Source organism: Sparus aurata, chromosome 7 (genome assembly GCF_900880675.1).
Source record: "Sparus aurata chromosome 7, fSpaAur1.1, whole genome shotgun sequence".
Taxonomy (NCBI): domain Eukaryota; kingdom Metazoa; phylum Chordata; class Actinopteri; order Spariformes; family Sparidae; genus Sparus; species Sparus aurata.
This window is the reverse complement of record NC_044193.1, coordinates 17,668,748-17,685,078: the sequence shown is the minus strand read 5'-3', so window position 1 is coordinate 17,685,078 and position 16,331 is coordinate 17,668,748. Positions and strand designations below refer to the sequence as shown.

Here is a 16,331-nt window from a genome sequence, read left to right as displayed (position 1 = left end):
CAGTGACAGCTGTGTCTCACAGATTCACTCACATTCAGAGATTTTTCTTTCATGAAAGATAAGTAGCTGAATAAGTTTTTTTTTGCTGCCCAGACTTTAAATAGTTTAACAGTCTGCTTCATTTTGAGATAACTATTTTTAATGGCTGTTAAAGTGTATTTAAATTCTGAATACTGAGGAAGTTAGTTTTAAAAGTGGGACACAGATGAATAAGTTCCTTTCTGTGGCCCCGGACACGTTAAATTATATCAAGAAATTCAATTTAGCCTTAACTTCAAAGCAGGTCAGAGTGAATGCAGCTACAGTTAGTGAGTTCTGGCAAAGGCTCGATGCAAACAGCCGATCAGATGGAGGAAGGCAAGCGGGTTGATAGAAATTTAAGTGAAAAACTGAGGCAGTCTGGCCAGATTTTCCAAGAAGGCTGAGAAGCCTAAATTTGAAATCATAGCACAAACCTGACTGAGTGTATAATATTCAGTATGTTTATCAACTACATCAGCCAGTGACTGGACAAATAGATAAATTCTTATGCTCTTTCTTCATTAGTTTACATCACAGTTGGGCCGTAACTAATGTTTATTGTCACTGCCATAATTTTTAAATGTTTTAAAATGTCAAAATGTCAAATGTCTTGTTTTGTCCACAACCCAAAGATGTTTAGTGTCATAAAGGAGTAAAGAAGCCAGAAAATATTCACTTTTAGGAAGTTGGAATCGGATAATTTCAATTTATTTACCTTAAAAGAATGACTCTAACAGATTAATTGATTATTAGATCGGTTTATCAATTCGATTACAATAGATTGATCTTTGCAGCTCTTCTCCACTGGCCATTTCTTGTTTCATATTGGGATAAAAGAGTTTAGTGTTGCCCATGTGGCAAAAAGAGGAGTCGACTAACCAACACGTCTGGTTTCCTGCTTGAGTGACAGGCTGATCAAAGTAGAAGCATCATTACTGCGCCACAGACAATCTGCTGTATTAACCACAGCAATGCAAATCCAGTTTGGTGTCCATCCATTTAGACTGTGAGCAGGTGAGTTGGCAAACGCGCGGCAGTTTCTTGGCGTCTCGTCAGGGAGCCCCACTGTGGCGTGCGTGTGTGTTTGCCCGCTCCTGAGTGAGATATTGACGAGCAACAACATTTGCCACGGAGTTGAAATAGACCGTGCTGCCCACCCGAGCCCAGGGTGTCGGTAATAAGTGCTAAGACTGATTGAGAAAAAATAAAGATGACTCCATGGAAGAGTCTGACAGGGCAGGATCTAAAGCCAGTATCTGATGCGGAGCAGCTGATGTGACTTTAATGAAAATTAATTTACTGTTGGCAGATTTATTTTGTTAATTGGTGAGGTGTGGCAAGCTCTTTCTTTAGCTCTTTCTCTTTAGCTCTGTCTTTGTTGCCTCAGTCTTATTTTCGCTCTGTCTAGCTCATCTTCCTATTTCTAGCTATAATTCGGAGTCTGGGTGTTTCTTTGTGTGTCTCTGCCCTTCTCCTTCCTCCACCCAGAGTTTTCCATTCCCTCAGTGTCACCACTCTGTCCTTGGATCACACACGAGGCAACGAATATGTTTTGTTGACATTTCCGAAAGTTCCTGTAGCTCACTGTTTACCAGACATTTCCAGCTTATTGACGAGAGGGCACATGAGCAAACACGGTGAATTCAGGGCAGGTAAAGGCCAAAACAGCAGAGCAAATCCCTTTTTACTGTCTTTGACTTTTTATTTTATCCATTAAAATAACACTAAAGCTGAAATTCTTTCAGCTGATCCCAGAGTAGTAAGAGGGCCAGTCCTTTTCACTCCCCTTCCCTCATGGGGGATCTGAGATCAGCTCCAGGCCAGTTGCCATTAGCAAGACTCCAAGAGCTTGAGGAGCCAAAACAATCCTGCCATGATCGAGATCTGAAAGTAGCAACATGTGAAAGAATGCCTTTTTCCATCCAAGCCTCTGTCTCGTGACCCTGGAGCCTTGTCTCTTCCTGGCCTGCCTGCTTGCCTGCTTTCTTGTGAGTGTGTGGTTGTGTGTGGTTGTGTGTGTGTGTGTGTGTGTGTGTGTGTGTGTGTGTTTGTGTCCTCAGTGTGATCCTGTCCCTCTGCTCCGCGGTCCCCTGGGACAGATCTCTGGGAGCAGGCAGCTGTGCCTGGCTACGACTGGGAAAGCAGTCGGGAGGAACGGACACTGTGGTTCGGCCTGTGGAGACTTACTTGGGTCACTCTGGGGCAGTTAGACTGAAAACTGACACATAGATACATAGGCTATGCACATAATGCATGCACACACGTACATAAACAGTGTGGTCGGGCAACAGGAAGATTTCCCACAGTGCAGATCCCTTAAACACAGAGCAGCATTGGTTGTCGACGTTGGGAGATTTTCCTTCTCAGCGGTCTGTTTGTTGATCTACAATTTCACACAGTATCACGTTCCTCTGAGACATTCTGAGGTGATGAATTAGAAGTACTGTCCTGTCCAGCATTGTTGCGACCTTCTCTTTGATATGGCATCATTTCTCATTAACATATCAAATAAAGTCAACAGTGATGGCCATAAACAGGACCTTGCTCAAGGCTAAAACAACAAAAGGTCAGCACAGTTTGGACGCTGCCGGTTCCTTAACCCTTGCAGCCATCGGGGCAGGTCACGCATTTGTCAGTCCTCAAAGGGTTTGTGGTCAGAGCTGCCCCCAAAGAGGAGGCCCTTGGCTTTGGGGGATTTGGCCCAGTGAGCTGAGGGTTTGGCCGGGCCTGCGGGTTGATGCAGAGGCAGCTGTTTACTTGGAGACAAGCACCCCCCCTCTTTCTCTTTATCCCTCTGCTGTCTGACACTCCCACTCTAATGAAGGGCCCGCTTAAAACCACCCTGACATTATAGCACTCTATAGTCCACACAAGCGCGCACACACACACACACACACACACACACACACACACACACGCCCAAGGTCAATTAAACAGATGACTTTCACGTGTGGGCTAGGGTTGCGCGGCTATGAGGCGACTACAGTGTCGAGTTACACGGCGCTGATGCACTTTGCACGCTCTGTCTGTATCTGTTGTTGGTCTCGGAGTCGAAGTTTCAGGAAATTCGCCTGTTTGTTGACGTGTTTGATGAAATCTACCTGAAATAATAAACTAGAGGACTGACAAAAACACAATTTGCATGTCTGCAAATGTGTGTGGCAATGTGTTTATACGTGTGTGTGTGTGTGTGTGTGTGTGTGTGTGTGTCTCAGAGTTCGGATGCAAGCCAGACTGGGGAAAAAGCACCCAACTGCATTATGAATGTGGTCCGGCTCTCGTAGGGCCAGGGTCGGGTTTCGTAGCTTGTTAATCATTAAGAATGGGGGGCACTGCTGGTAGATGGAGTCATTCTCCCTGAGTTACTCTTATACCCACCTGCGAGCTATCATGTGCACATGGTCGGTCGGTCACTCCGGTGTTAAACCCGCTGGATTTGTTGCCGGGACGGTTTGTTGATGACTTGTAACCATCACCATAACGCAAGCCTCTGTAATCTCTTTACGCTGGTTTGAATTGGAGCACTTTCAATAAACAAAGCGAATCCATCACGGCAAGATGTTCCACCTACACACAGGATTGATTACAGCAATAACCCTGCTGCTCTGCCATCAACTTTAATGTCTTGTGAAAAAAACTAAAAGCCTACTCGTTGTGTGATGGGATCACTTACATTCCTTGTACAATAAGGAACATTTGCTCACACAGGCGCTCCTTATTATGATGCCTTCCACACTAATTCCACAATCAGATATTTCTTTCCTCCAAGAAGCACAACTCTTAAGGGATCGAGTTGAACTTTCACTCTTGCAGCAAACAACGGAAGTGCTTTCGGTCTGAATTTGAATAAATCTGTATTAAATCCCACGACTTTATCAACAAAACCTGCCCCCGTGGACTGCATACTATACATAGCTTTAATTTCCTGAAGTGGATTAGGGCGATGCAGACACACCGGGCTATAGTGTAAAGCATCTGGACCGAGTTATCTCCCTCTGCTGACCTCTTCCAGTGAATAATGCCTTCTTCTGTTTGGCTTTGAGGCCGGCGAGCTGGGAAGAAGGTCAGTTAGCAGCCTTATCAGTGTTTAATTAGACTTGCAGCGTATCCTCAGTTTCTGGAGAATCAAGAGCCTCTGAATTCTCAAGGAGAAAATACTGCAATTTGTCCGCTACGTTGCAGATCTTTCACACTTTTCATTTTGCTCAGTAAATATGACAAAAAGAAACAGTTTGCTGCTCCGTGAGATTTATAATTTTGGGTGGCTGAGGCAGACGGTGAATCACTGTGGCTACGAAGGCCCCGCGGGGTTTAGCCTCAAGCTGAACTTGTTCTGAGGGGGGATGAGTGTCCTGACGTTCACCGTGGTATGAGTCGGAACAGTGACTGGATGTGAGGGTTTTGGTAGGCAGACCTCCAGGCCATCATGGATCATGAAATCCCTCATTACTATTTGGCCAACCACCTCTGTTCCTCCGCACTTGATTTTAACTCAAACCACATGTTGCGGACGCAGTGATGGTGTGTTTTCTTAGTATTGCGGTGAAATCATGTGCATGTGTACGTGCCTGCCTGCGCATGGGCAAACAATTCAACAATGCCTGGAGAGAACTGTTTTAACTTCGCTGTCATTTTGGCCTCCTGCACTTGCAGGTACAGTAGAAGCTCTGCAATCAACTTAAGCAGCTCAGTCAGCACTGTGGTAGGAAAAGCACACTATGGGTCACAAAACATCACTGAAAAAGCTTTTAGCCTCACACTGCACTTTGATCCAGGCCGGGTTTATTGACTCCTCAATGCCACATAGAGTCAGAGTCAGAAATATTCAGGTTTTTTTTTTCTTTTTTCTTTTCAATGAAACATCTGTTTGACAAACGCTCTGTGCAGCCAGCAGCTCTGCAGCTGGAAACTTCCAATACGGAAAGACAGAGAATTTCGATCTTGGACAGCAGAGGAATGGAAAGCACTCACAATGGCATCTTCATCAGAGATGATGCAATGGTTATATATAGTAATATATATTATCATAGTCACATAAGAGTGACAGGATGGAATGAAGTCATGAATATATATTACAACCCCTATGGACTCGTTACGACATGACAAAGCACATGGGGATGCTTAAAAAGGAAATTGAGCAGTTAAAGTCAACATTTGTTTTTCTTGCCTGGAATACTACATGTTATCCCTTTAATACCTTTATCCATCGGGGCTTTTCCATTCCCTTCACTCGGTGCTACATCCTGTGGAGTTTGGAGAGTTTTGCCCGCTGATGGGGGGAGTTCTGAATACCCCACCCAAATTTAGGGGGTCTTTTTTCAGCCAACACCCACTGCTTAGTGAATACCAAAATGATTGCGTATGGGAGTGGCTGACCAGAACCATGTGTCTGGAAATGTACGTATAAACATGTTCTGTGATGGAAAAAGAAAAAAGAAAAAGAATAGTTTCACCCACACACGATCAAACACATTAAACCTACAGAGGGAGAGAGCAGAGGAGAGAGTGAGAGGACAGCTCACTTAATGTTATTTTCTTTGGACCTCATGTCTTCACCCTGTGACAAAGCAAGTACCATGTTGATTCAGCCTCTGCCAAAAACAACAGGTGTGCAGGAAAGAGTCAAAACATGCAAAGGCAGGGGTATCTGTTTCCCATTTCTCCCGACGGAAACGCTTCAATAAGATGAGACCACATCAGTGAGCGATCGGCTTGAAAGCTTCAAAAAGCCTCAAAATGTATTAAACACGTGCCCACCCCCTCTGGGTTCCACTTAAGATGTATCTTAAATTAAAAGGCACTTTTTAACCGATTACGACCTGTACAGTAGGAAATAAAAAAGCACTTCCGTCTGCAAGCGCTTTATGTTGGTTTGTCTGATCTACGCAGCAGACGCGAGCCGTCCACATTCTGGGAGTGGTTAGCGGTGTGGTTTGACATAGCAGAGTGTTTTTTTCATGGGAACTCTGCTTCACCGCAGAGTTTAAAGACAATGAAGTCAACAGTATAAGTCTTTATTGTTTGAGTTATGCACGTTTGGACTGCAAAATTAGTTATTTTTTATATTCCTCTGCATTGCTTTTGACATTTATTCCTCCTTTCTCTGCTTCTCTTTGTTTTTCTAGATGAACCACGGCCTCTGTCACAGTTAAATGGGGCCCTGCTGGCCCCGGGGCCCCTTCCCCCTCTCACCACCCCACCAACCCCACCCATGGACTCTCCGGTGCCCTCAGTGTGCCCCCTCCTGCCCACCACCACTCCTCCCCTGATCCCTCCTTCCTCCTCCTCCCCAGGCTGCGGTAATGGCAGCTCCAGCTCAGAGCAGCCCGGGTCCGGACCCCCAGTCTCAGGGGCTGTCGGCACCCCGGCCTCCAGCAGCCCGTCCAATCCAGAGACGGAGGAGGACAAGGCCAAGAAGCTGCTGTACTGCTCACTGTGCAAGGTCGCGGTCAATTCCTTGTCACAGCTGGAGGCCCACAACAAAGGTGAGTAAATCTGTGAGCTATGATACGCTGAAACTTTGCAGGAAGTAGCTGGTGTTGATACGTTTCTTGAGAAGGAAGGTTGGATTCCTCTCGGGTAACTCAAGCAGCACAGCTGTTGTTGTTGCAACAAACGGAATGTATCACAACCCATGAGTCAGAGGAATTTTACCAAGACAGACCCATTCAGCAACTTCTAAAGTTGTTGTTGTGACTCTTTAAATGTAGTGCGTACCTCCTCCAAGGCCCCTTTAATTCAGTCAAGCCTGATCCAGTATCAAATAAAACATATTTTCAGTTAGCTGTGTAGCCGTGCCAGCAGTCCAGACTGGGAGCTCGGAGCACCAGGAGACTGATGGTGTTTCCTGTTGGTGTGTGTACTAGGACAGGCTGGGGCTAGCTGATTAGCATGCTAACCTCAGTAGATAGCTCTGCAACAAAAAACATAGATGTCATAATGTTGATGTTTTTTTCTGTTGATAAGTTCATCTGAATGTTTCCAACTATAATCCTTACATATTGCATCTCTAGATAATATTTGTAAGGCAACATTTTCACATACATCATATATTTGCACATGTTTTATGACATTTTACAGTCCTTTTAATATTAATAGTGTCTGGCAATTAATGTGCACAGGGGATCACTGCTGAGTCTCAGACAATTTCAGAACATGATAGATTGAAAGGATAATTCATATTTTACAGTTATTACAGTTGTTACATCAAGTGTAACAAAAACAACACAATTTGATTTGTGGAGATTGAGTAATGTATGTTAACTATCATATATCACAGTTATATATTCATTCTTTTCCCCACAGTTTCTTTTTTCTTTTTTGTGCATCTCACAGTTGCGCAAAGACACACAAACTCACAAACAGTCTATCACTTGGCGTCCCTTACTGTAATTGCTACCATCTGAGTTGATGACTTGACTGTGACCCTGCAGAGGTTACTGAGAAGAACACTGATCAGCAGATAACTGATCTGTTGAACAGTGACAGGCTAGACCTGTGTAACCGAGCACTGATCTCTCAAGGTGCCTCTCCTATGTGCGGCTGTTCTCTCAGACAGCACTCTGCTAACAGACACTTTCTTCAGCCACACTTACTGAAGAGGAAAAAAAAAAAACTCTTCCCCAATCAAACATTCATGATCTGTCTTGTCATTTGCAGCATGCAGCATAAAAACAGTTTCCCCATAGCCTGAAGGCTTCCACTTTGAAAAAAAGGGTGCAGAGGAGGATGGTGAAGGCGGCTAACCACTGCAGGAGGGATTTAAGCAGGGAAATAGGAGAAAAATAGGTTGTTATGTGGGTGAGCTCACCACAGTACCAGCTTCATTCAGGCAGACAGCTTTCACACATTACGGCACATTCTCAGGGCTCCAAATACCCCTCAGGTGCCCGCTGCCTGCTTTAATCCTTCATGGCCTACCAACTTAGCTCTCCCTTTGACCTCGCTTCCCTCTGGGGACACTTTCTATGTGCTGACCTCTACTCTTTATTCTGGGGAGTTCTACACTCTCCTTCACATAAAGGAAAACTTCAGAGACACAACAGACAATGAGGCACAGTCTCCGTGTAACTGTATCCCCTAGCTTTGAGTAATGTTTGGTGCGGCCAGCTCAGCCATGAAAGCAGCCAATAAATACCTCTTAATGTTGGATAAAGTATTAATCAGTAAAGCTGCAATCACTGCCACCATTATGGTAAGATTAAGCTCCATAGGGCTTTCAGAATTCACGCGTTGATGAATTGTTTATCAGTGTAACGTCTACACAACAGTACATTTCTCTTACATGATACATGTCAGTATAAAAAGGGATCAATCACACTGAGGTCACAGCCTGCTGTCAGCTAGTTGGCTCCAAAGTTCAACCCCTGGATGACTAAGTTGAAACAGTTGAAACTCGAAGAGGGAAACGATCTGGAAGCAATCACTCTCAAATCAAAACTGTGCATATTAGCCTGGTTTGAAAATAAAAGCATATGTCTTGCAGACATGAGCAGCGTGCGTGGCAGCAGAAAAGAGAAGAATGAGAGAAAGTATGTTATGTACGTAATGTTATTTCCTGTCTACACAATGGCTATTTTTGTGTTCCCAAATGTGCCTTGTCTGCTTGTGTGTTGGTTCGCGCCATGAGTCAACCTTACAAAGACAACTAAATCCACTGGGCCATCCATTGTCAGACCAAAATAGCACAAAAGCACAAACAGACACCCCAAGAGCACATTTCTGGCCACGAGCGAAATCCGTCACCCCAGCCACTTCTTCCCCACTGGAGCCCACAGCCTGCATGTTCCCCACCAGCCACCCCGTCCCACTGATTTCAATCTCTTCTGTAACCTAAACGCTGTTCAAAGGTATTTTAGAGAGTGACTAGAAATTCAGAAAATAGTCAGAGCCAATGACAGTATGATGCTTTGCTTTGAGACCAGACAGGCATACATGTAGCAGTAAAGGAGGTGGTAGAGCGTTGATGGGGTCAAAAATAATCTGGCACAAGGAAAAAGGAAAAATATTGTTCAGGGCCTGGTAGCAGCATAAATGTAGCCTGATAAGCTCTGGTGTGAAAAAACTTTTTTTTTAGATTATAAGGCAGAAAAGGGTTAGAAAGGGGCAGAAAAAAACATGCTTTTGAATATTTATGTTTTTCAAGTTTACTGTTTCAGCACAATGGTGTCATTTTAGACAAGAAAGTTTATTGTTAATGTGTAAAATATCCTTCCCCAGTTACATATCTAGGTCACGAGTGTTTGATAGCTACTTTTGAGGGATCATTGCAAAGAATTTGTGTATATTGGCCAATATATCTCTATTTTTTACCTCCTAATATCAGTGTATCGGAAGAGCAACAGTGAAAAGTAATGTTGAGTATGTTTTCAGTTGTCTTTTAAAAAAGACATTCCATGGTTTGTTGCGAAGTCAGCAAACGCTGAGCTGCCGATTTTTGTATTATTTATTATTTATTTGGCAAATGAAAAAGAATTAGTATTGTCGGCCGGTCCCAAACCATTAAGAGCCTCATTAAAGATTGATAGAAATTTTAGAGGGAGACAGTGCAGGTTAACCAAATCTGGGGTGATATGCTGTGTCGTTCTTGTTAAGAGCCTGGCAGCAGAGCTCTGAGATCATTGTAGTCTATCTTAGAAATTGTTCTCCAACACCGGTAAATTAATGCTTATCTATTCTATAAACATGCATCCCCACAGCTTAAAATCTCTTGTGAATTCCTTTTAGATCTTGGACGTCTCTTATGGACAACAGAATTGCTGAATAATTGCGTTACTTGCTGAAATCATGATTGATAGACAGTGTGAGGTGAACTATAGGGGATCAGCCCAGTAGGAGACATTAGTACAAATGCAATGTATTACTTGGTATAAACACATCTACAGAATGATATTTTAATTTGTTCCCAGTACGGCGACGCACTAAGCTGTGCCCTCAAAAATAATGCTATTTGATCGCATAAATATTTAGTGAACCAGTAAAAAAGTACCAGTGTCATGACCAGCATAGCCAGTGTTCGACTGCAGATCAGTCCTAAGCCCACTCAAACCTGCTTCTCATAATAATCCGCCCATAAATTTTCAGACGTTGACATTTACAGTCAAAGTTATGGATCCTGACAGTGAGGGTTCAGTGGTCCACCACCGGCACATGTGGTGATATAATTTACTACAGGCCACACTGTGTGACCTCACCTCACATACTCCTTCTGAATCAAAAAGTGATCAACTTCTTATAAGTAGAGAGGGCTTTGAGTCCATCCTCCACATCACTATGTGTAGAGACGTCTGACTGCAGCCCTCTAGTGGTAAAACTTCAGCATTACAACGTCATCCACTGACAGATTCTGTGTGTTGTGCATACAGTATGTGATGATTTACTGGAGAATCATTATTTTTGTCACCGTCACTGTTTCTCCATCAGTGCTTTGAGTTGCTGTCTAGACTCATTTTACTTCAGATGGACGGAAACAGTATGACTCATATATTATAGAGATTGGATTCTATTAGCTTCTAAATATGTAATTTCATCTTGGTTAATGGCATTACTGACCTAAGTTTTTGCGTGTGTGTGTATGTGTCTGCCCGCAGGTACCAAACACAAAACTATTCTGGAGGCACGGAGCGGGCTGGGCCCCATAAAGGCGTATCCTCGCCTCGGCCCCAAGCCCAGCGGAGAGCAGGGAGGGGGGCCGGTGGACCCCAACACTCAGGAACGAACCTTCCACTGTGAGATCTGCAATGTGCGGGTCAACTCTGAACTGCAACTCAAACAGGTAGGCGGGAGAGGTCATGCTCTGTATGCAATTTTATCCATTATGCTCTTCAAAAGAAGAAAGTTTTCATTCATATGCATGCATTAACACTTTAAACTAAGAGTAACTGTGTTTTCATGACCTTGCAATTAGCCTTTTGTATCTACAGTGGCAGCAGGTGATCTTTCATGGACTCCACCATGTTTTTACTGTAGTACAGAATGGACAAACCAAATACAGACTCTCAAGAGTGTCTTGGTGGTTTTTTTTGTTTTTTGTTTTTTTTTTACATTTTTAGCAGCCACCGTAGTGGAGGGTGAAGGGTGTCCAGCCAGTTGCAATCTGCAGCCTCACCACTAGATGCTACTAAATCTTACACACTGGGCCTTTAATATACAACATAACATAGCTGTCTCTTTGGAAATAAGTCTTAAAATTTTTTGTGATGAAAATAATAAAAAATAATAAATATTAATTTAATAAAAATATAAATTAATAAAAATTTGCAATTAATAATGACTTGTGGGTCAGATTTTGTTTTCACGACAGCACGCTTTAGAATCAAGTTTCTCAAAAATAATAAGCGCCAAAAGTCTACATAACTCTGCTTTTTCACATGGATGTATTTCTTTGTCCATTTTTGTCTAACATGGGAAACATTTTAACTTAATGTGTTGCTGTCCTTCCTCTCAGCACATATCAAGTCGAAGGCACCGGGACGGCATGGCGGGCAAGCCTAACCCCCTCCTCAGCCGACACAAGAAGCACAGGGGAGCTGATCTGACGGTAACCTTCAAGTTTCACTGTTGAATTCTGATTCCTCCTGTGACACAGTCAGCAAACCTGAGCTCCACAGACATCAATGATTTAGATGAGGTCTGCAAGGCCTTGAAGTAGTTAGCGCGTGTTGATCTGATCCCTGCAAAAGCCTGCCAGTTGTTCAGTTTTTGGCTGTGTCCTCCTCCTGAAAATATTAACTCAATTGAACTGAAACATGTGAATGCAGTTTTGAGGTCTAAATCTGTTTCCCCTCCATGTGTTGACCTTCTGGAACTAATCTTTTTATCCCCCTCTCCTCTCTCTCTTGTGTCTGTTTGTGCACCCTATCTGCGTTTAGTCCTCTTTGACCTTCTCCAAGGATCTCACCAAAGCTTTGGGTGCAGGGCTCTTGCCCAGCCCCTTGGCTGTTGCTGCAGCAATGGCCGCTGCGGCATCCTCGAACCAGCTGGCACTCCGCGCAGCAGCTCCCGCACCCCACCCGCACCATCACCATCACCTATTGCAAGGCCCGCCTCTCAGCCACGCCATCCTGAGACCCGCCCCCGGGCCCATCCGCACCACCCACGGGCCAATCCTCTTCTCACCGTACTGACACATCACCGTCTGACTTCGGCCAGTCAGGAACAGCCACTCAAAAAGCACACTGTGAAGAAACAAACATGATCAACAAACAGCAATTGATAGTGGGAAAAAAAATCCAACCAATTTAGATATTGAACTGAGAGGACAGAAGGGAATGGAGCAGCTGAAAGAAGTAGAAGTATGTGTCTCTTTCTTCCCTTTACCTGAAACTCTCCCTTCATTTCAAAGACTCCTGAGTGATCCGCAGAGGAGCAGAGGAGAGATTTTCTCATTATTCATTGAACTCCCTTGTACATCTCTCACCTCCCCTGTTCCCTCTCCCTTGCACTGTGGCCCTGTCATGGCCGCCTCGATAGCTACAGAAGAAACAGACCTTTCTAGAAACATTAAACCACATGTAGTGTTACATAATTATTCTGGGCCAGGTTGGTTTTTCTCTTGTCATCACGGCTCAACGTGTTCTTCTCATCCTATGCACCTCAAAAACCAAGACAATAATGTTATGTCAGTAGGGTAGCTGCTTCCATCGGTCTTTGCTGTATGCGCCCACACGTTGCTGTGGCAGCCTCCGTGGTACTGTACATGTCCCCTTCTGCCGCCACAGGCCAGCAACTCTTCAGTTTGTGACACTAGGTCCTCGCTAGAAACAACATGACTTCGGCTGACACGCAGGTGGTAGCCACATCTGAACATGTTCTGATGGTTGTGGGGGGGTTATGAGAGCAGAAAAGTGACTTTGGGGGATTGTCATTTCCTGAGAGGGTGAGGTGAGAGGAGGGCTGGCACGGGTCAGTGGATGGATTGACCCCAGGCGGCATGCAGACACACACTGGCCCGAACAAATCTATGTTTTTAAAATAGACTGGACCGACAGAAATCGCTGCAAGGCACATCTGCCAACCTCCATAACAGTCAGACGAGGGCCTCACTAAAGGGGAGAGAGGGTGGGAGAAAACAAGCAGAAGTCACGTATCGGCACATACTGTACTGCTTTTATGTGATCCCCGTCTTTACCTTTGATTATGTGTGATGCAAGAACCTGCCCTCTGACTTACAGTAATGAGAAATACTGTAAAGTAGAGGACACAAGTCACATGTATGTGGTGCCATCACAAAGGTTTATCGACATCCTCGCATTGCCCTGGTCTTCGTAAGGGGGCTGATTCACCGTGTAGGTTGGTAGGTGTGACCTCAGTGTGACCCTATGTACTGATGTATTCACGTTGTTTCTGCATGCGGCCTCGCAATAAGATCCTTCAGGGTCTGGCTTCTGCATCACTGGGTTGAACTCCTCCATTCTTGCCTCACCCTCCTCCCCCCCCCCCCCAACCTCCAAAGGTTCACATGAGTCTATAGTGGAGGGCACATCAACACTGGCAACCAAAATGCTGAAAGAGAACAAATTATAGAGAGGAAGATGAAAGCCAAATACATCCTCGGAGAAATGATCTTGAGCTGGAGTGACAACCGAGCCGGAGGCCTACAGGGATGAGGTCGCCCAGAGCGGGAGCCGAGATGTCTAGCTCCAGGTATCCATCGATATTTCCTGTCTTATAACTGAAAGCCATGAAACGCACCATGATTTGTTTTCTTTAACAAACACTGGTGAGCACTTTGTTCTGTTTGATTTGGACTGTTGGTTTGCATTTGTATCAACCATTTAAAAAACGGCAAAATAGAAAAGACAATAAAAATATTTTTGTAGGTAGAAAATGTTAATAACTGCATCCATGGGGGGGGGGGGGGGAGACAAGAATGAGGCAGAACTACTGAATAGTGGTATTATATAAGTGTTGACTCAGACAGAGTGACATACAGGCAGCAGGGGAACTACAGAAGCTAGCTAAACAGCAGCAGCAGCAGCAGCAGACCTATCTTGCTCGACAGCTTGAAACTATCACCCTTTTCTGAACGAGATGTACACTGTGCCCTTTCATTGAGAAGCAATGAGCTCTAATGTCTTACCTTTGTCTGAATATTGCAATGCAATGAGCAATTTTTATCAGAGTGACTTGTTATCATTGTGACATGTTGTGACATGTTGTCTGGAGTCATGTGTAAACCGGGAGCACGCCAGCTGACGGACTTTTCTGTTCTTCCATGTGGAGTACAAGCCCTTGAAGGGATTGAGACCGGGACAGAGAAAGACTGAGGTGTAGCTGGGCTTAGGGACCGACCCTTCATATTAAAGGGCCTTTTTACTATGGTAATCTCTGCTTGGGGAACAGGGTACAACGCCAGGTATCAAGGGATTAAAGCTAGATTTGTTCAACAGGCTTATTTTTTAGTTGGACTTACTGAGTTGCGTTATTTTTTTTTTTCTGTGTGTGAGAGTTTAAGTGAGGAACATTTTTAATGCCATTACTTAAAGAAGAAGCTGGCTCGGTGTCGGCTTCCACCGTCGTGCTCTTTTTGTTGCAGAACGAAAAAAAAACTTCTTGGCAGAAGTATATTTTGTGAGTGAGATACTATTCCAGGATCCCTGCTCTTCCTGTTGGTGTGTGTACCATATGTATTCGAGTGTGTATTGGGACCCGCTCTCTCTCCCCACTTTCCACCAATTGGAGACAGACGCAACCTGGAGCTATAATGTGGCCTAACACAGTAATAATGGAGACAAAAGCCTGCACGCGTTTGGTGTAGGAAGATTGATCAGGCACCCTGGATTCTTTCAGGAACTTGATCAATGACCAACCTCATCAAAGTACTGCAATATTGTCCCCTGGTAGGTCAGCCAAGTAGCAGCACCACAGATATGTTCATATTGTCTTCCATGTGTTCATACTGTGGTAATCCCCACTGATTCATCCTCATTATTCACACATATGGGAAATAAATGTTAGATTCCTATTTTCTGGGCAGGTATTTCATTTTAGCTGTGTTTAGGCTACTAGCCTTAGCCTTATTCTGCCCTCAGCCTCTCCTGGAGCAGAGAGAGAGACGGAGAGGCTATGGTGTAATTTTGTCTTGCCAATAAAGTTATTTTTGAATTTCATTGTCTGACGGGGACAACGAGTTTGTATGGCGAATTGTAGCAATACCTGACTCATTCTGGCTACTCTTGTTTATTGCAATAAGAAGATTAAACAATAAATGTGTATGTGAGTAAAACATTATAAATGTAATTTAAATGAAAAAGAAACTTTATGGTAAATGCTATTGGTATCAAGAGAAACCATGGTGGGGAAAAAAGTAAATGTCAATAAATCATTAAATGCAACAAAAAAAAATAAAAATGTCTTCAGAGTTTTTATTTTGAAAATAGTTGCAAAACACATTGTATCATATGTCATAACCCTGTGAAGAAAACTACTGGAAATATCTCGTGTAATATCTCTCTGTGCGTCACAGTCCTAGTATACGGTACGTGTGACATTAATACATCATGTTTCCAGACATAATCTACCTGGAAAATGATTTTTATTATGTGAATCCACGTCAGACAAACACACAAAGTGCTTCGAAAGAAAACAGATGTTGCCAGTTGAGAATAATTGCATCGAGTCCATTGACAGAAAAAATGGTGACTGACTGTTGACTCAGAGTTTTATGTCAGATGCAAAAAGAGTTTACAATACTGTCAGTGCAGGATTTTCACAGGCGAATAACAGAAAAACAGTCAGAGTAAGTTGTCATTGCGTTCGCATAAATAAGGAGTTGCTGTTATTAACTCTCCGTGAGGAAGCCCCAGGATCTTTCTCAAGATAACAACATCGATACAATCTGTTCTGTGTGTCTTTCGAACACAGAAGAGACTTATTCACATTCTTCCAAAAGATACACAACTTACTATTGTAATATGATTTCAGTGTAAATCCAGAAATTGCGTCATGTTAATGTCATCACCGACGAGGTTCGTTTGTCCTGAGCTCATTTAATTTTCCTTAAAGCAGTAGTTCTTCACCTGGGGGTAGAGGAGCTAGGGATTCACACTATACATCAGTATGCTAAATCAGTCTTTTGTTGGTATCGGCCAATAAGGCCAATAAATAAAACGGATAATGTAAAGCCAAATTTCTCAGAGCACAGCATCTACACCCTCAGATAGAGCAGGTGGAGGTGTGCCCTTTTAAAGTTGGTTTGCAATCTGCCAATAAACACAATGGAGACAAAGAACAGAAGAAGGCTGTTGGTCACACATACACAAAATCAACAGATGAAATATTTGCCTCTGGTTCTCTTCTCTTTTATGCAA

At 43.7% G+C, this 16,331-nt stretch overlaps 1 protein-coding gene across 5 annotated transcripts in view; it reads left to right on the top strand.

The window, feature by feature from the left end:
- Nucleotides 1–15,372, top strand: part of znf385a (zinc finger protein 385A) — a 70,483-nt gene extending 55,111 nt beyond the window's left edge. For all 5 annotated transcript variants that reach the window (XM_030423550.1, XM_030423551.1, XM_030423554.1 and 2 more), the window contains 4 exons: nt 6,147–6,506; nt 10,611–10,795; nt 11,468–11,560; nt 11,892–15,372. In XM_030423550.1, the coding sequence (XP_030279410.1) occupies nt 6,147–6,506; nt 10,611–10,795; nt 11,468–11,560; nt 11,892–12,146 (893 nt within the window). In that variant the 3' untranslated portion in view covers nt 12,147–15,372. The remainder of the gene's footprint in view (nt 1–6,146; nt 6,507–10,610; nt 10,796–11,467; nt 11,561–11,891) is intronic.
- The last annotated feature ends 959 nt before the right edge of the window (nt 15,373–16,331 follow it).